A 25,171-nucleotide genomic window follows, 5' to 3' on the forward strand; every position below is an offset into this window, starting at 1 on the left:
CCTCCCTTCAGATGATGCTGAAGTACAAAGATAAGAAGTGGTACCAGCTCTGATGGCAGCATGTGGAGCATCGGACTCTGTAATCACGCAAACACCAGTGTCTCCGAGGAGCCGCGGGTCCCTCTTCTTCTCTTCTCTATTTCTCTCCACGGGGGGTTCTGCTCGACAGACTCATGCTTTTACTCTCAGCACAATATCATACACTCTGCATTACCTCAGTCACCGGAGGACTGCCGCGGAGTAGACACACTGGCCGACCCGACGTAATGAGAATGGAAAGAAATGGAAGAAGAGGAGCCCTCTGGAATCTCTCTTTCCATTTCAGTCGAGAGCGACGGTGTTCATGACGAGTCCGCAGAACAGGAGAGAGGGGACCTTTCATATCCATCAGTCATGCACTCATATATATCTCATATATATATATCTACACACCCTGCTGTTTTGTTCTGGAAGAGGAAAAGACAATTCTGCAAAACATGTACTTGTGGAGGCCTGATTGCATATTTGTTTCCTTTTCTCTGCCCTTTATGGTGTCTGCCAAACACAGTGGACTTAAACGAGGAGAAAAGTCTGATGACCCCCCCTTGTCCTTCAAATCTAATCAAGTAAATGAAGATGTAAGTTTCTACATGAATGATTGAATCAGTGAAGGACTTGTGTATGTTTGTTTTTCTGGTCTAAATTATTTTTAGAGTGTGATCTCTAAGCTTTCGTCAGTCTGTTCAGTCTCTATGTTTTTTTTGTCCAGAAAGGGCCTTTCAAGCACTTAGAACCGTAGAGAATAGACGGGGAGATGATGAATCTATTGCCTCTCACTGAATAAGGGCTGGTAGTACACTAGTTCATCACCGACCAATCCTTTTACAGCGTTTTTCCAACCAGGTTGTTTTAGGTGAGAACGGCAAATGCTTTCTGAGTCACTTTTAAATTAGATTATTTATTGGAAGAGTATAAAGAGATAGAACGTAAAAGAAGTTTATATGTTGGGCATTTAATTTAATTTTTTTTTTCCTTTTGCGCTAAAAAGTGCTGAAAATGTTTACCCCCTGCTGAAGAGTTTACAGAAAAATGAAGAGTTGATACACTGGAAAAAAAACCCTGAAGGTCTCTTATTCCTCGAGCTTTCACGGGGCTGTAGCGAAGTCACGTATGAGAAGGATGACGCGTCGAAGGGCGAGACAAAGATTGTCCGAAATATGATTCGCATAAATGTATATTTTGGTTACAATTTTAAGTTTTTTGTGATAAAGATTCTATCTGTACACGATTCTTCAGATTTTTTTTTTTTTTCGGCATTTCTGTCATAGCTGACTTTCGTCTCGTTTCTCAATGTGTAGGGAAAAAAGCATGTGTCTCTTTACAGCACAATGGAAAATGGTCATGCTGTCTTTGTATTCGTAGCTGCCGGTAGAAATGACCAAGCACCACAGAGTGTTTCCACGCAGTGCCATTGGTCATCTCTCTCTGAACCATTCACTTAAAAAAAACTGTTTCTCTTCTGCCTTTGCCTCATGACGCATATATGCTAACCTCTACCTATGTGTATGTCTGTGTGTTTGTGAACATACATATATTCAGGAATATGTGTATGGGCGCCAATATTTATAATACTACATAGATACAGTGTATTACAATAGGTCTTTTGAGGTTTTTGTTTTTGCTTGACAGTGTTTTTCAATGTGATTAACTAGAATTCTATTGTAATTAGATTTCTTTCTCATGAGGTGCGAGGATACGCTGCTATTTGTGTCAATGTAGGAGCATTACCTGTCGGTCTTTTATTTTGAAAAGAGAGACAAAGACTTTGTCGGTCCAGATTTGCTGCCAAATGTTGTAAATAACGGGACAGCTGGACACAAATCTGACAGTGCAGGTTCAGGCAACGTGACATAACTGTACGCTTGCGGCCATGTTCTTTTCCGACACCAAAGAGTTGCTTAATTTCACAGAGTTGTCTTGATTTTTTTTTTTTTTTTCCCAAAATGGATAAGAGTCAGTCTGGATATCTTGGACAGCACTCTTTAGTCAAGAAGTCATCTGTGTGTAAGGGGGGGGGGGTAGTAGATTCAATTAAGCTTCTTCTGACGGGAATACCACCCTCGTCACCCAAACTGCTGTACACGTGTTCAGAGGATTTTGAAGAGTTTCATTCCAAAATGAGATGTCCACCAAAGAAAATCATGCAGCTCATGGAAAAATGGTTGTAGACATGACGTAAAAACTGTGAGAAGTTTTGATTGCTTTTCTTAGATTTTTAGAGTATTAAATCCTGCGTGCAGGGAGGAGATGTTGAGCTATAAATTACACCAAAATGTTTTTATTCAAGTTGGATAAAACATTTTGGAATCAAACCCTTCACTTTTTAGCTGGCTGGATTTTAATCTACTGTATACTACTGAGATGAACCCATTTCAAAGAGCAGTTATGTGGGTTTTGCACTATTTTTTGTACTTAAAATAATTTTGTTAGTATAATTTTTAGTGTTTATTTTTCTTGTCCCATTTTCTTTCTTTTGTTTTTTTTTTTGAAAGGACCAAAACATGACAGAACCTATGCTTATCTATGTCATTTGCCAATTCTGCTGATTGCTTCACTCTCAGATTTGTTTTCAACGTCAGGTTAATGATAACTATGATATATTTATATATTTGAAAACAAATATATATATACTTTTAATTTCAATAATCTATCAAATTAATACCTTTAATGTAATTTTTGGGATAGAATAACTCACATTAATGTCCAGAATAATGGTTGTGCATAATTATCCATCATCCAGACACGACAATAAACATTTTCTGGTTATATATTGAACATGCTCATCTCAGATTCAAGCTTCGCTACTTGCAGGAGGGGTCGTCTCCTCTTGGTTGGCCGCTGAGTCTTTCTACGAAGTGTGGCCTCGACTTTAAAGTGCTTCAGTTTGCAACATATATGTCCTAAATGGTCTCTTATTGCACATTGAAGGATGCATGATATTAAGTGTTTACAAACTTGAAACAACCATGTATTATCCCTCTTAGAGATTGTCTGTTCTGGCATTTGTATTTACCACCAAGTTGAACAAAGCTGAAGTTCTCGTCACACATCAGGCGCGTGTCCCATTTTCATTCGATCATGCCAGTTGTATAAGTGTGAGAGCATATATTTATTTTATTGGTACATCCGTTTATGTTACTGTTTGCTCCATGAAAACTCTTGCTTCCCCTGCGCTGTAGTGAAATGCGTAGAAAGCGTAAAGCCGTAGGCTCGCAGCGCCGTGCAGGAGAGCTCAAGGGTTTCTCACTCGCCATACTTCCATCCATCTGTCTGTCTTCTGGGATGAATATCTGTGGAGTTGCAGTATTTTCTCATAGTAGGCAATTTTTGTACAGTTTTATTAAAATAAATTTCACATGGATGTCTGACTTAATCTGCTGCCACAAACAATTTAGACTGTAGATACAGTATATATATATTATTGTGCAATGGAAAATAAATGTAAAACCAATCATAACACGTTTTGTCTCGTGTTTTCTGTTTCATCACTGACTTTTATTATGAAGTATTTCCTTATTGATTCTTCACATGTGAAAAGTGTTTATGGGCTTTTCCCCCCTCCTCAGGGCTGAGGTCCATGTTGGGTGTAGACTTAAGCGTCTTGCTTAAAGGATAAGTTCACTGAAAAATCATCCTCATGTTGATGAAAAGTTTGTTGAAGTTTCGTAATCGACTAAACGTTTCTGGAGCTTCACAGCCAAACAGCGCTGCAGCGTCCTCTTAAAACAACTGAAGTAGACGGAGACTTGTTTTAAAAAACATAAAATGGCTCCATACAGCTCGTCCAACGCAAGTCTCCTGAAGGCCTGAGAAGCCAAATTGATTTGAACAGATGTTATTTACGCCCCTTTAAAAGCCGAAATCTTCGCTGTATAGCTTCTAAGCTAAAAACATTAGCGCACACCCCGTCTGAACATTTTAAAACAAGCCTCCATCTACTTCAGTTGTTTAGGAGAATGCTGCAACGCTGTTTTGCTGTGAAGCTCCAGAAATGTTTTGTGGACTACAAAACTTCCCCTGACTTTCCATCAACATGAGAACGAACAATAACGACTGAATTTTTTATTTTCGGGTGAACTGTTCCTTTAAGTCAAATACACGTCACAGGCACCTGCATGATCTGCACACACTTGTTCATTTCAGGAAGGGACAAAAAGATCCATCAGCATCAGAGTGAGCATTCATACAACAATTAGTCGTTTAATACATTAGTCGATTAAAAGGAATTAAGTTGCAGACTATTTTGATAATCGATTAATCGTTTTTCAAGCAAAAAAATCTATATTTTAGCTGGTTTCAGCTGCTTGAATATTATGATTTGCTGCTTTTCTATGTCATTTATGAAAGAAAATGGAGAAATTTGGGGTTTCGACTGGTGGTTGGACAAAAGAAGCTGCCATTTTGATGATTAATGAGGAAAATAGTTGGAAGAGTAACTTATAATGAAGATAATTGTTAGTTGAAGCCTTGGTAGGTTTGTTCTTTCCTTCCTTCCCTCCTTCCCTCCTTATTTTACTTTCTTTCTTTCTTTTTTTCTCTTATGATGAAAATTTCCTCCTTCAAAATTCATAGTGCACATTTAAAGATGCAAATTAAAGAAAAAAATAATTCTCATTAACGTTTTATGTTAATTTCTATCTCATCTTATATTTTATCCTACATTACCCAGAAGCCCCTGCAGGTGGCGCAGGTGCTCGCTGGACTCCCGTCGTCCAGCGGGGCACAGACTACAGCTGCAGCCCGGGCTGAGCAGCATCCTCACACCGCCTGAACCGGCGGATGCAGCGGAGGGAGCGCAAAGTTGAACGCGGTGAAAGCTGGACACAAAGTCGGCCACAACAAGTGCACTGTGAGCGGGTACGGACGATTTGACACGTTGTATCCTCTACGAGCGTTTTTCTGCGGGAGTTTCACATCACAAAGCTTTTAAATTTTTTGCGCTGCGTAAATGTTTGACGCACCGGAGCGTCTCCGTCTGTGATCCGCAGACAAAGAGGATGGACGCAGCCGGAGAAGACGCCAACTGTTAACCTCCCCTAACCAGGTTTGACTGAGGGGGTAACTTCTCGGGGATGTGGACAACTCGGTTAGAGGTTTTTCTCACAAGTTAACACAAAGTAGCTCCAGAGGTTTCATTCAAAGTCAAAAGAAGCTCCTCCGAGAGATGTGAGAGGTCAGGGGCCACAAGAACACAGGGCAGATACTTCTGTAAAGACTTCCTGACAAGGTAAATGTGTAAATGCTGTCTCCAAATATGCCTGCACCGTTTTTCCTGTTGGTCTGTGTCTGATCTGGAGATGCATGGAGCAGACTGCTGCACACACACACTGCTGGATATGATGGTGTTCACTTAAAGTAGGCTCCTGACATCCAGTTTTGAAGATGAGCCAAGGGCCAAACCTCGTCCTGGAGTGGCTGTCCAAGCTCCACCTGGCTCAGTATGTGGAGGCGTTCATTGACAATGGGTATGATGATTTAGAAGTTTGTAAGCAGATCGGGGAGCCGGACTTGGATGCCATCGGGGTCCACATTGAGTACCACAGACACAGGCTGCTCGCAGCAGTGCAGAAGCTCATAGATGAGGACAAGAGGAAAGCACTGAGCTACTACTTCACCTTGGAGCCTCTGAGTCCTTCGACTTGCAAGAGAGAAGAGGACCTCAGGACTTTGGGGTCACACTTGAGGGGCACAGGAGTGCACCAGGCCTCCTGTCCCGGGAACCATAACCCCAGACTGACCGATTGTAATGACTTTGTGACTTACCCCAAGCTGAAGCTCAAGGTGCTGATAAGGGATAAACTGGCAAAAGATGGGATCAACCTGGGAGAAGCTCCTTACACATACAAGGTAATCACTTCCTTCTCATTCACACAGTGTTGGTGCTGGCACTTGAAGTTGTCTTGTTGGATTTAATACGCTCACGTTGTTGTGTTTGTGGTGAAGAGTGTGACAAATTTCTTTGATGGTGCTGACGTCCATTTATTCTTCTTTATGGCTTCAAGGATGCTCTGGTTTCCCCTGCGAGGATCTGCTGACATTCAGTGTGGTGGTGTTTGATGTGCTCAGATCATTTTTTAATGATCGGCCCGAGTTGCTCTGAATACTGACTGTTTCATGTCAGCAGACGTGTGATCAGTTTTGGGTTCTGATGGCAAATGTTTCACTGACTGAGTGAATCTGAGGTTTCTTCTGATCTACATTCTTTCTTTCCTTCTGTCTTTCTTTCTTTCTTGCTCTCTGGCTCTGTCTTTCTTTCTTTCTGGGTGTCTGTCTCTGTCTTTCTGTCTTTCCATCTTTCTTTCTTTCTTTCTTTCTCTCTGTCTCTCTGTCTGTCTGTCTTTCTTTCTGACTGTCTTTCTTTCTTTCTTCCTTTCTTTCTTCCTGTCTCTGTCTTTCTTTCTGTCTTTCTTTCTGTCTCTCTGTCTGTCTGTCTTTCTTTCTTTCTGGCTGTCTTTCTTTCTGACTGTCTTTCTCTCTGTCTTTCTTTCTTTCTGGCTGTCTTTCTGTCTCTCTGTCTGTCTTTCTCTCTGTCTCTCTGTCTGTCTTTCTTTCTTTCTGGCTGTCTTTATGTCTCTCTGTCTTTCTTTCTGGCTGTCTTTATGTCTCTCTGTCTTTCTTTCTGGCTGTATAGATAAGTCACCAAACACGACCAGCAAAGCTTCAATGACTGTGCACTTCACTCAGTCCTGGACCGGATACCTGGACTGAAATGTACGAACTGATGGAATATCAGCACAATTACTGGACTATATAAAAAAAAACAAATAACTAGTTCAGTTATCAACTCAGTTATTTCCAACAACAACTTCTCTGATGTTGATGATGTTGAATCCTCGCTGTTCATGTAGGAGCATTCATCTCTCTGTAAACCAGCGCAGCTCTGGCTGCAGGCTTGTTGAAGTCAGCTGGGGATGCTGCAGGAGACCTGGCTTTCAGGCTGTCAAACACAGCTCAGTGTTCAGCCTTGGGATGTATTTGATGTTTGACCAGTTGTTTCCTCAGATTAGATGCTTTGTATTTTGTGTTACAAATATTGCAGCGAGTGTTGACTTTATTGACTGTGAGCTGTTGCCGGGGATATATATACGTATGTTTTTTTCTCAGTCACTGACCTTTGGCACAAATCGTTTCAACTTGAATTTGTACTCTGAAGTACTGATGTAATTCGATGGGTACCAAGGTCGGTACCCAAGCCTGAATGTCATGCTGTAGGGTGGATGTTGCTCAGATGATAGAAGAGGAAGAGGTCGTCCACTGGTCCCAAGGTTGTCTGTTCGATCTACATGTCAACGTGTTCTTGAGCAAGAAACTAATTATCAGTTGCTACCAATGGTTGGACTGTGTCGTTCCATAAATGCAGCCAATTACCCAATTACCATCCATGTTAATGCAGCTGTAAAATACACCACAAAACAAAATACTGTTGATCCAGAGAGGCAAAGAACTGCAGTGAGATATCTGCTTGAATACATTTAGGTTTCATAATATGTTGGTTGGTAGCTCAGCTGGTAACAGTGACATAAGCCTTGTACTTTACAGTCAACACATAATCAATGAACAAGTGTTAACAATCCCCTGACCTCTGTATGCGGAGGTCAGTAGGACAATGGATCCGTCTGTCTCGATGACAGATGTTTAGTCCACGGATGAAACATTTTCTGGAAGCAGGCCATTTTATTTCTGGGGATCTTCTCTGTTCTGTCAACTGTTCAGTCTGTGTTGACTGCAGAGACTGTTAGTTAATGTAATTGCAGAGGATTGTTATTCTGCTTTGGCTTTGACCAAAATCCCTTCAGTCCTTAATACACTCAGTGAATTGTCTGCGGCCGGCCGGATGAAAAGCTGAGTGTCACATTTGGCTTATTGTCAACAATCTGTCGCTGTCAGTGGAGTGCGTGATTGACGGATCCTGGATTTATCACAGAAAACCGATCATCGGACAAAACGTGGAACACTGGTGACATAAATCTGTTTCATCTGTAACAGAGTGTCAGAATGAATCTGCTCAGCAACACTGTTGGACGCCGCCCCAGAATATCTTTACACTTTCAGACCTAAGGCACAGTTTGTGTTCTCAGCAGTGGCACTTAGCCCAGAGCGGACGCACTCCTTTAATTCACATTTATGCTCGTCTTGGTTTTGTCTTTCCTCAGCAGATACAAGCTTAAAACGCTGCTCATCAACAATGAATGAATGTGGTCTGAGAGACAGGCGAGTAAAGATGCAGGTTTCCAGTGTGACTGAACTGATCTTTGTCACAAACAAATCATAGAAGATGCTAGATTGCCTTTACACAAGCCGTTCTGTTGCATGCGCACTCTTTTATGTATCTAAAGGGAGAATTGTGCAGGGTTTGGCGCATTTTCATTAATTCTAATAACGACAATTTAATTAGAAAGGTTAACGTTGCACCTCTGTAGTGCCATTACCTTTAATATATTTGCGCTGTACCAACAGTACTGTATGGTTCTGGCCAGTTTCACGGCTCCACGCATACGCTGTTCATGAAAGATTCAGAGGCTATAAACTACTAAGTGCAAAGGCACTTTGTGATTCACTTCCAGCCTTTTTGTAGGTTACAGCCAATAGTGGCACAGTTAGAGTCAAACCGAGAAGTTTCTCTTCTTCACCAGCCGTGGAGTCGGCACAACCAAGTTCACTCACAGGGCAGAACCCGTGCAAAGCAACACATTACTGTCATTACAAATCATTTATGTTTAACTGTGGTTCTCCAGCCTTACAGTGTGGTTAACATTCGGCGTGTTATGTCATCGTGTTAAATAGGCCAACCTTTTTTCCGACTAATTAAACTTCTCATTAAGAGGACATGCACAATCATTTCATTTATTTACTGCATGAATATTAACTACCACCTTTGCTTCGGAGCAGCTCCTCAGAGAAGAGTTGATTTAAAACAATCAGCGGAGACAGGTTAGCGCTGTGTGATAACGGCATTTTGGAGCCAGGTTCATCAGATTGATTTGAGTCCATTAAATAGTTGCAGGATGCAGGTATGTAGGCCACTGCGGCCCATTTTCTCACCAGGAATAGCATACAGCAGCTTCAGGCTAAGTCAAGCTCTGTAAGCAATACTCCTTTAGTAAATCTGTACAGAACTAGGCTGAATATCAGTGTATCATTTTAACACATCAATATTGTGTTTTGCAATTAAATATGGTCAGGGATTTTGGTTATTGTTGTCTTTTTCTAGTTTTTTTGGACAAAATACCATAAAACGTGACAAAAATGACACATTGGAAAACAGGTATTGTTGACACCATAGTGGAATTTCTAACTTTAATACAATTTCTTGAAAAATATGGATATTCGATACCATTTTCGATACCAAAGGGAAAAATTGGGGGCATCAAATTTTGGATTTTTATTCAAAAATGAATTCCCTTCCTGGCTTGTTGCAGAGAACAGCAGAAAGAATAGGAAACGATAAATATCACTCTTTTTTTGAAAATATTAGTTTTTTCTCTTTAGCTTAGGCCTTAAAAATAGTATTTATGTATATTTATGCATATTCTCACTGTGAGAGAGAAGAGAGTGAGGGCATGCAGCTGCAATCAATACTGCAGAAAATGAGTAAACTGTCAAACTTGTCAGTATCAATATTTTTGTGGTACAGTGGTATTGGCACACACAAATACTGCAGCATAAAAACTATGTATTTAAAAGTCTGAAACACTACAGTATACCCTTGTTATATTACTTTATGAGCCAGCTGCTCTAGTTAATGAATCGTATGTGAGAATACTTATGAAGTCAACTTCATACCATCGCTGTTATTCACACTTGTTTAACCCACATTTGCCTTGTTTGAGTTTAATCTATGTGAGATCAAACAACAGTGTGGTTTGTCCTCAGGCCCTGTTCTGTCTGCAGTTCAGGAATTGCAGTAGTTTACATCTTTAATCCCACGATTCCTCTGCCTGTCTGGGTTCGGTAATGCAATTAATTCCCAATGCACTCTCCTGACTTTTCTGCACGCATGACTTCCTGTTCACTCAGGCCCAGAGGACCTATTAGTGACTTTGAGTGAAAGAGAAAAAAGTGATGTGATTAAAGCGGGTTGAGCTGTAAATGACCTAAACACTGCCGCCGTGAAGTGTTTCACAGAAGTGTATAAGAGATTTACATAAAACAGAAGTCACAGCATGAAAAAGCACAATCTAAACATAAAACTGTGAAGTTGCCTCTCCCGAAGGTATAACCCAAATAAACACATCACATTTTACAGCCAGATGTGGGTTCATTGTACCGGAAACAACAGTACATGGTGTTTTGCTTGTTTCACACAAACCTGGACTGACCCGGTCATGCTGTCAGAATAACAAGAGTTGTGAATTTTTTAGGGACTGTAGGTACAAATCCACAACAACAAATTGCACTTAAATTCATACCAGACGTTGTTGTGCTGTGCAGGGGGTCACTTACTTGTTTGCAGCTTCAAAATGTTATCACACACACAAATAACGTAAAACTGTAAAATGCATGTCAGATACTTATGTTTACCAGGCTGATTAATGCGCTATACCAAACTTTGTCGAGACTCTCTGCTCACAAAATTAATTGCAACAGATCGGTGTAGCAATGCCTAGTTCCCTCCATAAGCATTTTGTTCAGCAAGAAAACCAATGCAAAAAACTCATAGACTTTGAGATGAGGGAACCAAATGCGCAAAAATGCTAACTGATTTCTGGGGTTTAGAGCTACAGACTACACCACTCTATTGGGCACTTCCTGTTTGTAAAAAAGTAGTCCACACCAGAAGTTTCAAATATTGTTGGGAATGAGAAGCTCTTCTCAGCTGCTGCCTCGTCTCTTGATAGTCTAAAACATAAAAATAAAAATCTTTCCTTATTGAATTTAAAATGTAGTTGTCAAGCTCAACAGTTCTCATCAAGATGATCAACAGGCTTTTTAAGTTGTGCTTCAAATGATCGGCTTTTGTCATTAGACAGCAAAGCATGAAGTATAGTGTTCATCACACAGAGCCCGTTGGGAAGGACTCCCTTTATAGCTGTCCTAACAAAAGGGCTCTAAATCCCTCGAAGGCCTCCTCGCACTGCCCGGCCTGAAAAACATCCTCAGAATGGGAACAAATCTTAGTTGTTCAGAAGATTTCCCTGTGTTGCTCTGCCAGAGGATCGGAGGACAAGCAAAACCAGCAGGCCGCTTTTGACGGAAGAAAAGCCAGTCTGAATAGAGCCTGGCAAAATACAAGCTCTGCAGCAGCTGACAGCTGTCGCCGCCTTTGTCAATATGAAAAGGACACTGAATAGAACTGGTTGTGTCAAACAAAGTTGGTTTCAAAACACCAGCACTGATTTTTACTATCGGGATGTGGAGGAGGAGCTGTGGTTTTGTAGTTTAACGATTGATAACATGAATCAGTTTTGCTTCTGTTTACTTCAGTGCTTCGTCCCTATCACCTCTGAAACAAAGCAACTTGTTACTTGGCCTGGGTGAGCACGGTCGCCTCAGAGCAACAAGTTCCTGGGTTTGAGTTCAGCTCAGTGAATTGCCCATGGGTTTGTGTGTGGATCCTTGTCGTATGCTTTATGTATCAGGCCTGTATAAGCTTCCTGCCTAATATAAGTTGATTGGCTCCAGCCTCAGGCTACCCTGTTAAGGATAAACTAGCACAGATGATATGACGGATGGATAAATGTGTAATCTAACTGACGCACCCTGACCACTACGAATCTGTAGAATAAAAATATTGTGATGTAAATGTGCTCAACTTTAAAGCCCTTATTGGAATTATCCGGGCCAGACTCTCCATCCGTATTAAGCAGATTAAGTATCGGTCACATGTGACTGATCCACATTAAATAAAGATTCTTCTTCTGTGTTACAATTCTGTGTTTTCACTATCATTCATTCAGTCTCAGGAGGGCACCAACTATTTATTTTAATACCACGGCAATCCCTGGCTTCATGTTACCATGTATAACAAATCCAACGCAGTGATGTATACAGATTACAGCATTGGGGAAAAAAGGATATCAGGTTGGTAATCCATGTCGGCGGATACCTTCAGATTGAGGTGCTGTAATCTGTATCGAGATGGAAAGAAAAAATTGGATCTTTGCGTGTGTAATTATCACTCCTAATGCTGCCTGGTGAACATTTTTTGGTGAAATACCAAAATTATGGAAAATCAAATCACTTGGTTTGTCCTAATGTTGGCGATAGAGCTTAAAATAATATATAGTATAATAGAATAATAATTAATACAATCATTTTTAGGCTACATAATGCTGTCATGATAGAACAGTCTGGTAAGCAAAACCAGGAACCATCGATATATTGCCCAACCCTCGTACATGGTGCTATATTTTTTAGGTTGTCACACTGGAGTTATTTCCACTTCATTCAGAAATCTTGCTCCGTATCTTCATGGTGTAGTCTGAAGTATCCCGTCCTGTTTGAACACAAACAGCCGAAGCTGTTTGGTAAATTTCCGTCCACCTCGTTAGTCATGCAGTAGTGCACAAATCATATATTCACATTTGATTGTGTCTGTGATCTTTCTGTTGTCGCCCTCCTCTTGCTCATCATGTAGTGTAATGTAGGGAGGGCCTACTTATGGCCTTTATTCATGATATGTCAGTATAGATTAAGTCAAACCAGGAGGCCATTACAGAAATATTGCTGGATTATTGGACCGATGGTGCCGAGGGGGTGTGTGTGTGTGTGTGTTGAGCAGTATTGCACATAGCACTCAAAAGCTTAACATGCCATGAACATGCTTGTCGCTTATAGTTTGAGATCCTTTAAAGTCCTGTCCGGCTTTTTACTCATGCAGAAGTGTGTTCGTCTCCCCAGCAAAACAAGACTGTACAAGGACAGCTGTCATCGTACCAGCTCACGTTCAGCCGCTGCACATTACATCACTGCTGAGCGATATCAGAGATGTATATGTTGTGCACACAGGGAATACTGTGCTATGTATAATGTAAACCAATGTGTGAAGCAGGGCATAATCACTGACCTATATTTGTGAATATAAGATTAGAACAGTAGATGGTCATCGGACTGGAGGTTAAGTACAGATGTTGCTCGTAGCTCATTGTTCTGTGTTCTTCTCTCCAGTTATTTTATTTTCATGTCAAAATAGCCCTCATGTCTCCTTCAAGTAGAAATTATTCAGAAGAGCATCTGGAGGGGCGATGCCCAGAGAAACCAAGAGTACTGCATCACGCACTCAGTTTATGCCCGGCAACACACCAGCACACGAGGGGAGGGCTTTATCTTTCTCCTCTCTTTGAATGAGAAGTATTTTGTGAAATCATTTCCCTTAAGCACCCCCCGCTATTGAAACACTCTTCAGTCTCCAGCCTTTACCTCTGTTGCTTCAGCGATTGTATAACAATGCTAAGTAGGTCTTTGAAAGTATGAGGCGCTCTCTGAATTTAAATCACTAAAGAGAAAAGTGACAGAGAAAGCCTCTTTCGCTTCGTAGCAGACACACGCAAGAGGCGTTTGAATTGAGAGGGGGAGCTTGACTGAAGTGTCAAAGCGAACGCCGAGCGCAGAATGTCTTCACGACCCTCTCTGATATTTGAGAGTAATACTTTTCGGGGACATATGACAATGATGCTACACTGACACTATAAGGCCGCACTAGGCAGCGAACGTTGGGGTCTGCGTCATCATTTCCAAATGTGTCTGGTCATCCAGATGTGAACTCTGAGTTTCTGAATATCTGCAGACTGGAGGGAATTTTTCAGAAGAACTCAGGGACCTAAAATGCTGTTTTTGTGTGTACGAAAGGCCAAAAGGCATAGAAAAAGATTTGTTTTAGGGATTTGTGTGGACAGAGCCTTAAGTCAGTCGCAGTTTTTCTTCCACTGAACAGTTCTGACATCATATTATGTTCTTAAAGCTGCTTTGGAGACATTTCCATCCTCAAAGTGTCTTACTTATTTTTTTCTACCACATCGCCCAAGTCCTCCAAGAATAAGTAAAGCAGAAACATAAGCTGAATGGCTTTCTTATTTTTAATTCTAAATATCTTTGAGGCAGCTGATCAAAAAACATTCATCATTTGACCGGACTAATGTACAGCTGTGCCTCGGCCCTGGCTTGTGTTTGTTTCTGAGCCTCTCCTTGACCCTGACCCCTCTTTCTCTGTGTGTTGCGTCACCACCAGGCACTTGGAGGTCTTTGAGCCACACTACATTGACCTTGATCACGTTCCATTACAAAGGTCTTCCCGTGCTCTCTGCTGGGCTATTTTTACTGCATGTGCACGGTGGGCCATTTCAGCTGGGTTAGCAAGTATTTTCAGTCAGTCAAGCAGAGGAACCTCGTTTCTGGAGGTAGATTAGAGAGCTTTTCTTTCAAAGGGAGGCACCATTACTCTAATGCAGTTATACATTTCTTTCGTTATTTATGTATTAGGTTTTGCATTTTGCATGGTTGGGTACAAACTATTAGTATATTGCAAAGGTTTAATGTAATTTTAATTTTAGTATTTCACAAAAGTCAATCCATTCATTTCTGGTTTTATTTTTTTACTGTGGGAAAGTTTCAATGGAAATGTAACATTTTACAAATATAAGGATATATTTATTATGTGAGTAAATGTAGAGGACTTGTATCACATTGACAGCCAAAATGTAGTAATTTCTCTGTGTGTGTTGTCTAATTATTGGACTATAACGACTCTGCTTACATCTGCTTCTAGTGACTAAATGTTTTGTGAAGATTCATTAACACTGTGGCCAGCCCCGGCCTAACTGACCTGTCTAGACGCCCTCAGGCCGACTGCACTAATCCATCACCCACAAATGCAAACACATTTCTACTGTACGGGACAATAAGAGGGACTTTGCTCTCATCGCTCATCATTAGAGATATTTCAATCCACTTTCTTCTGAAATATAGGTCATATGTGGATTGCAGCTTATAGATTGTTTACATGCTCAGACTCTCTCAGGACATTAGTGCTAATTCCACACGACACGTTAATAATGTGACTCACTGTGATTCAGTGCATCATAGAGAGGATGTGATGTCGGTCCAATCTGTGTGAGTGTTTTTGTTTTGGTATTTATTTAGTCTCTACTGCCTTCTTATATAGTGTGCAGCTGTATAGCTGTTCATTTGAATGAACTCTACAGCACCACTTGACTGCCTGAGGTCATTTGAAAAGAGAGCAACCGTTTTGTAGAACAAAGTATTGATTTTGCCGAATAGTTGAGGGCTTTACATTCAGACAATTAGCGAACTAACAGAATACTAGATTGTGATTTGTGAACTGTGTTGAGATGCACAATGCCCCCCCATTTATTTAACTCTGATCAGAGGAATGTAATGCAATAAATTACAAATGCAGCTTCACTTTCAAGTCATTTGGTTAAAGTTTTAAAAGTCAGAACAAAGTGGAGACGCATCACAAACTCATTTAAAAAATTGATTAGCACTCATTCGCCGCTCTAGTTGTTTGATAATCTGCTGAATTTCCGTTTCTTTGTCTTCATCTGTACTTTGTCTGCTTTTTCTGCCCCCCCATACAAAACGCTAAAAGTTGCCCACAGCTCATACAAAATGCAAAAGGCGGAAGAGAGAACAAGAAAACTCTACACATTACCCGACAGGTCAAATCTCTGCAGATTTTGGCAGTCGGCTTTAGAATTCACTTCAAGCTTGTTTTCCGCAGGTCAGCTCAGCACTTAACATCCCGCAACACCGAAATACTTTTTTCTGAATCGTGCCTGTCAGGCAGTCGTACGCCCACTGCATCGCTCAGGTTGTCTGGCACTGAAGCTTCAACTCTTCTCAGGTCAACAGTCAACAGGAGGAGAAGCTTTTAGCTTATTTCAGCTACTGCAGCATCCAGTCAGAACACCTGCGAGACGCTAGATACTAAATCTTTAATTGACAAACAAACGGCATAAAGATTTTTTTTTTTCAAAGTTAAAAATTAATACTTTGTGTGTCTCTGCTCTGTTAGCATCTCCACAATCTCAGTTTTATCTAACAAAGCTCCCAACCAGACAGGCCTGCAGGTTTCTCTTTGAAGATGATCAAGCAGAAGCAATTATAAGAAGTTAAACATGGAAGGAAGCTGAAATTCTTCTCTCAGAGCTCTAAGCTCTCTGCCTTCCATTCGATTTTAATGTTAAAGTCTGCGCGGCATTTCTCTTTGAGGCCCTCATAAATCAAACAGGATGTTTTTGCCGTCTGTCTTGTTTGGGGAATATTTAACCTTGTGAACTTGTTTTGAGTGTGGAAACACCCACCGAGCTGCGTGAGTCTGGCAGTCACAGTGGGGACCGAACCAGCCGGTGAAGTGTGGGAAGCGTTTTATGCGACGATGACAACAAGACGCTCCGTAATTTAGATCCGAATTAAGCCTAACATCTGGTTGTCTGAGTGCTGGCTGGTTAAAGGCAAACCCAAACACAAGTAAATGGATTTCCCACTGAAGATGCTACATAAGTAATAAAAAATATTACCAAACGTTGCAAGCTGAGAACAGATTGTGTCATCTGTTTACAGGCACAAAGCCAGTGCATCTCCTCACTGAATTCCTGTGTAGGATTGTAATGACCCTTTATCAGGTCAGCAAACGTTATCTAACCTCAGGAGCAGGCCGAGATAATGATTCAGGCTGGGAATCTAACATCAGTCCAGGACAATCTCCACCGTCACTCCATTCACAGCAGACCGCGTATACGTTCAGCGTTTTGTTGAACTATTTTTTATATTGACTGGTTTATGCCAGTAACATAATAAATATTGATTTATTTATTTTTTGTGCACTTTTGGAGTAACAGTTCTGCAGCTGGCAGCTCAGAGCTCTGACTGGACCTAAAAGCATCTTTTGTTTTCCTACATGATGTTTTTTAAAACACAAAATCAAGTCAGGAAATGTAGCTGTGATGTGACGTGTTGAGAGGCGTCCCTGCCAGCATGTTTTTTCTCTTTTAGCAGCACTTTCCTCGGGGTCTTTTCTCCTTTTGATGTGCTTCCTCTCAGCTCTACCTTTTCTCTTTCTCTCATTGTCTCTCCTGTATTGTCTGTTGCTCACTGACTAAACGCTGTGTTGACGTGTATGTGCGGTGACTAACCGCGTGGGGGGATTGACAGTCTACAGTTCTGAGTAACTGGAGCTGCCATGTGTTGTTTTCTCTTTCTTTCTTTCTTTACACATTTCATTTAACATTTTGGCCTTAGCCTGACACTCCAGGCCACTCGGCTTGCCAGGTCACTGGGATTTCTCTCAGTGCTCCTGATGGCCTCTCCAGGCCTGTCTGACCTGCTTTCACACACTTTTCCTTAACCAGTTCGAATCTAGGTCAGATATATTGTGGCACTGGTGCATCATTTAAACTTTTTTGATTAAAACAGCATTATTAACGCTGACTACGTGACCGGCCTGAAAATAGACACATGAAGAGAGACAGAAAGAGAGAGGTTTCATGTGGGTGAGTGAGAGACAAACTGAAATAACTATTTGGGCTCATTGGAGTTAACATGCAGGAACTCATTGACGTGGATGAAACACAAACATGTGTCAGCACTCTTATGAATGTATTCAGGTGCAGTGTTGAGTTTCTACTGTTCATGTCGTGCGAAGGTTTCTGATGTGGTCAATGGGACGCTTCAGTGGTTTGACTTTAGTGGCTTAGAGTAAATCTCTGGCTTCCAATCCATCCGCGTGGTGTTCTGATCCATTAGTGATATAGCCTTAAAGGGCCAAGGGATTAGATATATTCCACTGTTACAGCTCGTACAGTGTGCCGTGATGACATGTATCCATCTAAGTTGATCTGCGTTGATCTTTTTTCTGTTCTCTGCTTCTGTGCGTCTGTTCGCTGGGTGTTCGGCGATAAACGATCGAAACGAAAACACTAAAAAAAACTAAAATAAATCGAACTGAATGTGATCGGATGTCTTCTGTTGGTGCCTTTGCTGCCAGGGCCTTAAGAGCTTAAGGAGACTCAATCAGTTTATGATTCTCATCTCTTTAAACACTTTTCGCAGACAAGGTTTTACTGTCTGGTTACTGCAAACCTATTTTTTAACTGAAGGAAATGCATTGTTTTATATTGCATTATTTTGTTCTGTTGACTGGCCCCACCCATTGACAAAAGCGTCACAGAAGTGATATTTCACTCATGTATATCCTGGGGAATCCATGGGAATACACCTTATATACGATGTAAAGAGCAGTCTCACATCAGCTTTAGTTTGCATGTTCATCCAGTGACAGTCCAGCTCCCCACAGAGTCTGCTGCTGCCTCTTCTGTCCACTGGTAGGCTGTAGGACAGTCGTTCGCGGCTTGGTCTCCATCCAGCTGTGTTGTATTGGTTGGAAGATTGCAAGATCTGCCCATACTGTAAAAACAGCTTTGAATCTGACCTTTCAGGGAGGCTATTGGTGTTTATACAGGGAAAAAGCCAAGGGTCACAAGCCTGTAGTAGAGTGAACACTGTATCTTCAGATGGTGACCCACTTTTCACTCCTCCTCCTCCTCCTCTCCATAGCAGCTACGGCCCTCCTCCCTTATAAATTTCGTATGACAAGTCAACTGACACTATTGCATAGATTTAGCCACAACAAACTGTTAGCTGAGCTGCTTCCCCTGATGCGCCATTTGCATAAAATATGGCATTTCCTGTGTTCAACGCCATGTGAAATTAAGAGGATGCGATTCTTAAATTCATCGCCATTGTTCTGCATTTGGTTCCCCGGGAATATTTAATGTTCTTAATGCCACTCTGTCAGCACACATGATGTATTCAGTCCAAGAAAACGAAGTTATATCGAGTAGCTGTGGCGTGTTTGTTTGCCTTTGGTTCACCCATTAGCCTCCTTTTTTCAGTCGCAGTGGATTATTATAAGTTTTACGAACTGTTTTTCGCTCCACATGTGAAGGATTATAGGAAACATTGTGGCTGCGAGATTATTGGCACTCACTTTTTAAAAATTATTCATATTGCATTGAATTTTTCAATATAGTTTAAAGTAAGAATACAGAAGACATCTCTACTATTATTATAATAAGTGTTAATTTACATTATGGGATGTTTTTGCAGCCAATATTGTATGTTGTTACATTGCTACCTTCCTCTCTGTATAGAGCGAGGCTGGTAACCTGAGCCTGCAAAAAACACTAACAACTCTCTCAAAGTAGAAAATGCAAGAAGGCTGATTGCGTTAATGCATCACAGACTTCCTCAGTTGCACCTTCCAGACAATATCTGATCCACTGCCTTCTGGTTGCAGGATCACTGAAGCGTTAAGTAACGCAAACAGACCACTGAATAAATCCAGCTTTAGTGTAGTCAACATTTCAAACCTGAGAAAATAAAACATCCACTCTACACTACCCATTTGCTGTGAGGGGTTATTGATAAATGTAAATATTATGGTATGTTTAACTGTGGCGGCAGTGGCTGGAAGCATCTGCCTGGGTTAGATAACGATTTCAAAAATGTCAAATTGAGGTTTATGCTCAGATGAACATGACGAAAAGTGCTGTTGTGGCACACAGGTTCGGACATTGTTGACGTGTTAGGTTTCACCTCATCAAAAATGCATTTCTTCTCTAAAAACAGGTAAACATTAAGATCTGCTGGACTGATGTCACGCAATTTAAAACAAAAAACAAAAAATACGTTTTTTCTCAAGTTGGTATCTTCACACCGGCACCGTGAAGCTAGTTTAAGACAGTCTTAAACAAATTGTATATTTTGTGTAGCACAATAGACTCTCTGTAAGCTGTCCGTCAAACATCGCTGGTATTTATTCAGTCATCGAACCAGAGGTGTGACTCTTTACCTCGTGATTTGACTCCATTATGATTCACCCATCAATCCCTCAATGCATCCTGTTTTTAACCGCTCTGGTACTCTCTATGCTTTCTTGCTCTCGTCTTCTTTAGAGATCGTCTCATTTGCTCTGTTTTATTATGTTGTTATAGCCCATTATTGAAAGCAGGTCCACAGCCTCCGTGAGCTGTTTCGGTTGTGGTCAGAAGTAAATTAACTTTGATCGCTGTTGTGCTTAACACACAGAACACAAGCTTTGTTATATCATTCAATAAAACAAAACAAAAAAACTCTCTGCTGCGAGGAACAAAGTAAATAGTTCCCAAAATACATCCAGGTAGAAAAAGGCATATGAATATAAACCTTACACTGAGCATAATGGACCTCAAGTCAAGGTTTAAAACCAGCTTTGAATTGTTCTTCTCTTGCTTCTCATCAGTCTCATCAAGAGCTTCCATGCTGCATATCTTTTACATCTTATCTGAATACATGTGACAACTCTCTGAATAATAGATAGCAATGTTTTTCCTGCCTCAGTGACTGTGAAGAAGCGTCTTCCTCTAAAAAAGCTTCTGAGGAGCAGGCTGTGCCTCCTGGGAAAGTAGATGGCAGCGAGCGGAGATGTTTGGAGTAATAGTTCACGTGTACCGTACGACTACGACGTATCCCTAAGGTGAACGCTGAGAAGCTGAAGGAAAGTGATAGTGCTGTTAGAGTATGTCTCCGAAACCATTAGGGTGGGTGTTGTGTTATCAACTGAAAGAATCAGGGCAAACAAAAACATTTTAGCACTCTGTGAGACTATGCATATCCACATAAGAAGTAGTGCCCGTTGTGAAATATTGATTGTCACTTTTTATATCTGCACGAGATGCTGCTGCAGTTTTGGGGCTGAAGACTGTGGTCAGTTTCCTCTCTGCTTTTTGTGGTGCCTGTTTGCTGGCGTGGTCGTGGCGGTGCCGCGAGGTTTCATGGTGCTGCTCTCTTTTGCTTACATTCTTATGTCTCACTGTTTATTGTAGAGTCTTTGTTTGGAGGGCTTAGTGAAAGGGTTGCTGCCGTGGCTATGCTTAGTCTTTAATCTTACTGTACAGTGGGATCCTGTACAGTGAGTTGGGGGTTACCGACTGTCAATGCCATCTAAAAAGATTAAAAGGTTGAAGGCTGAAAAGGTCACTCGCATGCTTCAGTTGTCTTCATGAGATGAGCCAAACCACGGTTCAAAGGCCTGATTTAAGAGTGAATATCAAGTTTGTTTAGTTCGACAGCAGTGACTTTGAATCTGATATGATTAGATTGCTACAGCAATTAGATGTTTTTGTTGTTCCTTCTTGGAGGACGGATCCGTCAACCCTACAGGTACGACAGCATGGAGCTACAGACCTGCTCCAGACATGACCTTTCAGACTGAGCATGGTTACACAATCTGAACTTTTAACATGAAAGTTCTTCCCCAGGATTTGTTACAGTAAGGTCGCCCAATCCTAAATGCTAGAGAGGATTGGCCCCTTTAATTTAGATGTTTCATGCAGTTGGTACAACTGATTAAACACGCATTTGTTCATTGTGTGAAGACAAGAGAGTAGACAGAGTTGTAGTCACAACCGCCCTCTTGATTTGTTAATGTGATGTGTTGGAGTTGAGCCCAAAACAGTTCTCAGACGAAGCCAAGACAGACCAAAGCATATCACACTTTATTCCGGCCCAAGACTAAAATGGACAATAAACAGTGCTCTTGTATTTCCAAATGTAAAACCTATGATTAAGTGTTTTTTTTTAAAGAGCGGTGTACTTGGAAAAGAGAGAGGTATGTACACCAACAGCTCCCCTTTGAAGGTCCTCCAACAGAAGCCTTTTTAGTGTGTGGATGTCTCTCTTTTTTAACTCTGCCAGGTATTTGTGATCACACACCCATCCCATTAGGTATCAGGAAAACCAAACCAATTATTGAATCCAAGTCTGAATACATACAAAATGATGCCAAGAAATCACAGAAGATGTCAAGAAGCTGGACAGAAGTGTTACAAACCTGAGGATCTGTCTGTTTAAAACTGTATACAGCTAACACGACGAAGATAAACAGCTGACTACTGAAGCATCGTCTTCATTAAACAGGACATTTGGCGATTTTCAGCCAACTTTGTGTCACTACAATTCTGGTAGTGTATCTCTGCACCCAGAACTCTATAATGTAAAGACAGAGGCTGAAAAACTGAGATCGTACCGTAAAACAAGGCATTGCTGATCAAATATGAACCACAATCCTGTTCACTGTCTATTTCTCGCTGAGAATGTATTTTAAAAACACATTTAATGAACTGTTTAGATGTAATACAATGTAGTGTGTTGCCAGTCGGCAGCTATACTATTTCCTGTTTCAAAATGAACGGAAACTAAGCACCTCCCAGCTCGCAAGTGCGTCTCCCGTCAGCGTGGGAGTTTGTTGGTCCGGTGCAGCAACAATTTCATTTAAAAAGTTGCGTTTCAGCCACATTGACAGCCCAGTTTCAGGCAATGGCCATCTTTCCAGCGTTGAAAGCCTTTTTTAAGTCTCCAGGCTCCAGTCATCTGCATCCTCTCAACTGTGTGTTTGGGTTGTGTCCAGATATTCACTTAGTCTGACATTGTGTGCTGATTCCCCAAATTCCACAGAGAGAGTTGTGTTTTAGTGAAGGAAGGAACTGAACAGTAGCCAGGCAGCAAGCCCAAAAAAAGCCAGACAGGCTACGAATGTTACAAACATCCTCTGGCGTTTTTTGCCAACTGGCTCAGTTAAATGTTAAATGAGATGTCTTATGGTAGAACTGACCTATACTGCCCGGCACTCAAGTGATAGCTTGGGTAAATCCCTTCTCCTGCGCTGCCAACAGGGTGATATTACACAGATTATTTGTAGATAGCTTCATTCTTTACCCTACCAGAGGAATTCATGATTTCCAGAAGGCTTTGTTTGCTTCAGTTGATGAGGGTTGCCTTGTTTTTGGATAAATTAGCATGTATTTAAATTTTGTCATAGATGTAGACAGCTCTGAGGGAAGATACTAAGGGCTATGATTAAACCACTGCGTGTTATCCTTTTTGAAACTGCAGCGGCACTTAACGAGGGCGGAATTAATTGGCTCAATTCAATCAATTACCATTGATTAGGGAATTCCCTCTGGCACAGTTTTATTGATCCCACTCGCTTTGTCTAATTGTAGCTCGGATTTCTGCTCATGTGTTGAAAGTCTTTTGTTTGCCCTCCTTAAAGTCTGTCGCACAGAAAAGGCACGACAGGAATGGAAATCTATATTTTCTAATAGGAAGTCACAGTATGTGGATCTGTGCATTATTTACTGTTTTATTATCATAAGTGATCATTTTTAATGGAAGTAATACGTCTTTAAAAAGATGAAGAGCTACTTGAATCATTCATGCTGTAATAGGTGTGATCCAACTGTTTGAACCCGTGTGTTTCGACACATTTACATGTATATGACTTTGGTCATCCCAGATCATTGAGAAAATAAGTGTTTTTATATTATTGTTTCATTTACAAAGTGAATTTCACTGGATTTATTCATCAAAACCAGGAGTATGCAATGCAACTGCTTACCTGGTCTCATTTTGATAGAGGTAAACATATTATTCATGCTAAATTTGGCAATTACATATGGCAGTGGGAGGTGTATACGCGTGTTAAAACTCGGGACATCAATGGTTAACCACCAAGAATATTTTTGACCAGTTACGCATGTATGCTTTAGTTTAATTTGCGGTTTTGCTTCTGCAAAGTTAAGAGAGAAGCACATTAAATGAAGCTCAGTGTGGGTTCATTTCCTCCAGAAAGGCAACAAAGTGGACTGGAAGTTAATATGTCCGATACTAGTACCACGCTGTACCACATTCAGAACAGGCACCCTGCTGCCATGTCTGAGGATGGCTCCTACACAAAGATCACGTCGCTGCGAGGCGGGACGGAGACAGTGTGATGCACTGGTCCGAGGAGATAATATATGCTGCCAATCAGTTTGGTAGAGGGCGAGGGTTTCAAAGCCAGACTATGTTAGGCCACAAGGGCTGCTGTGACTAAACACATTGAAAAGATCTCTGTGGTGCACCAGAGCTCATTGAGTCAACGGAGCAGCACTGGACTAAAAGGACAGTGCCTCTTGGATTTCACATCATTTTGCCTGTTTTATTTCCTTTATAATTTACCAGTTAGTTACTGCTTAATTGGTGTCGGGCTATTGTAAGGAAAATTTACCAAAACTGACACACTACAGTAATTTAAACACTCCCAACTATTATATTCCATGCAAGTCCACACACTAGCGGCATCCTGTTGCCTGTCATTAAGGATTTACAAATAAACCTCCTCTAGGCTTAACCTCTCATTTCTTATGGCTATTTCTGGGTAACGAAACGAGATGCCGTCATTAAATAACTTTTTTTTTATGTTAACCATAATTATATTGTTGTATTGTGTTAAAGTCCTGGAGTGCAGTTGTGCAGAGTGCTTGATATTTGTATATTCATGCACTCGCTCACATTATAATTTAATTCTGTGCCTATTTTGGTCAGAAAAGCTCCACTCTGAGAACTGCAGAGAATTTCCTCTCTGCAGCTCGATCTGATCTTGGGTCCATTAGGAGCTGTGTGTGAGGTCGTATGTCACAGAGAATACGTGATGGAGAGACTGCACTGCGATGCCTGTGTCCGACCTTGATGTGTGATCTGATAATGTCATGTAGAACCAGGGGCCCAGGAAGTGCAGTTTTCCTATCCATGCACAGTATCTGGCTTTTTTTAGGCCTTAATGGCTCATGCCTAAAGTGCAGAAACATGGTGATGGCAGGTCACTTCAAGTCACTGTGGAAAATCATCATATTGAAGTGGCATTTAGTAATGAAAACAGTGTCACAGAGGAAAAACATTTTTCACTACTTAAAATCCAGCAGTATCTAATCATGCAGATGGATTCTGTTTTACTTGCCAAGGATATTAGATCTCTAGTTAAATAATTTCTGCAGCTCAGTGTAGTGTAGAACTGTATTTGTGTTGCGTTAAGTGTGAAAAATGTTTGAAAACCGTGCAGCAATGTGTCTTTCCAACCACAATGTGCCGGATACACAGGATAATCCACACACCACCTCGCTGTGAACCGTTCCACCTTCCTCTGAGAATACAAAAAACTAATAATATCAAAGCACTTTAAATCCATCCTATCCTCTGCGTAACCTTTTATTTATGGAAAGCTACAGAGGGATTTGAATAAGTCCTGTGAGAGGCAATTTGCGATCATACAGCTATTTGGATCAGTAATGCTGGATTCAGTCTAAACATATTACTG

General features: G+C 41.1%; 2 protein-coding genes across 5 annotated transcripts in view; both read left to right on the forward strand.

The window, feature by feature from the left end:
• The window catches only part of stxbp5b (syntaxin binding protein 5b (tomosyn)), a 30,618-nt gene extending 27,122 nt beyond the window's left edge, over positions 1-3,496 (forward strand). For all 3 annotated transcript variants that reach the window (XM_073483250.1, XM_073483252.1, XM_073483251.1), the window contains one exon: positions 12-3,496. In XM_073483250.1, the coding sequence (XP_073339351.1) occupies positions 12-53 (42 nt within the window). In that variant the 3' untranslated portion in view covers positions 54-3,496. The remainder of the gene's footprint in view (positions 1-11) is intronic.
• A 1,323-nt stretch (positions 3,497-4,819) lies between these two features.
• Positions 4,820-25,171, forward strand: part of sash1b (SAM and SH3 domain containing 1b) — a 53,246-nt gene continuing 32,894 nt past the window's right edge. For both annotated transcript variants that reach the window (XM_073482964.1, XM_073482965.1), the window contains exon 1: positions 4,820-5,886. In XM_073482964.1, the coding sequence (XP_073339065.1) occupies positions 5,422-5,886 (465 nt within the window). In that variant the 5' untranslated portion in view covers positions 4,820-5,421. The remainder of the gene's footprint in view (positions 5,887-25,171) is intronic.

Source organism: Pagrus major, chromosome 16 (assembly GCF_040436345.1).
Source record: "Pagrus major chromosome 16, Pma_NU_1.0".
Classification (NCBI taxonomy): Eukaryota; Metazoa; Chordata; class Actinopteri; order Spariformes; family Sparidae; genus Pagrus; species Pagrus major.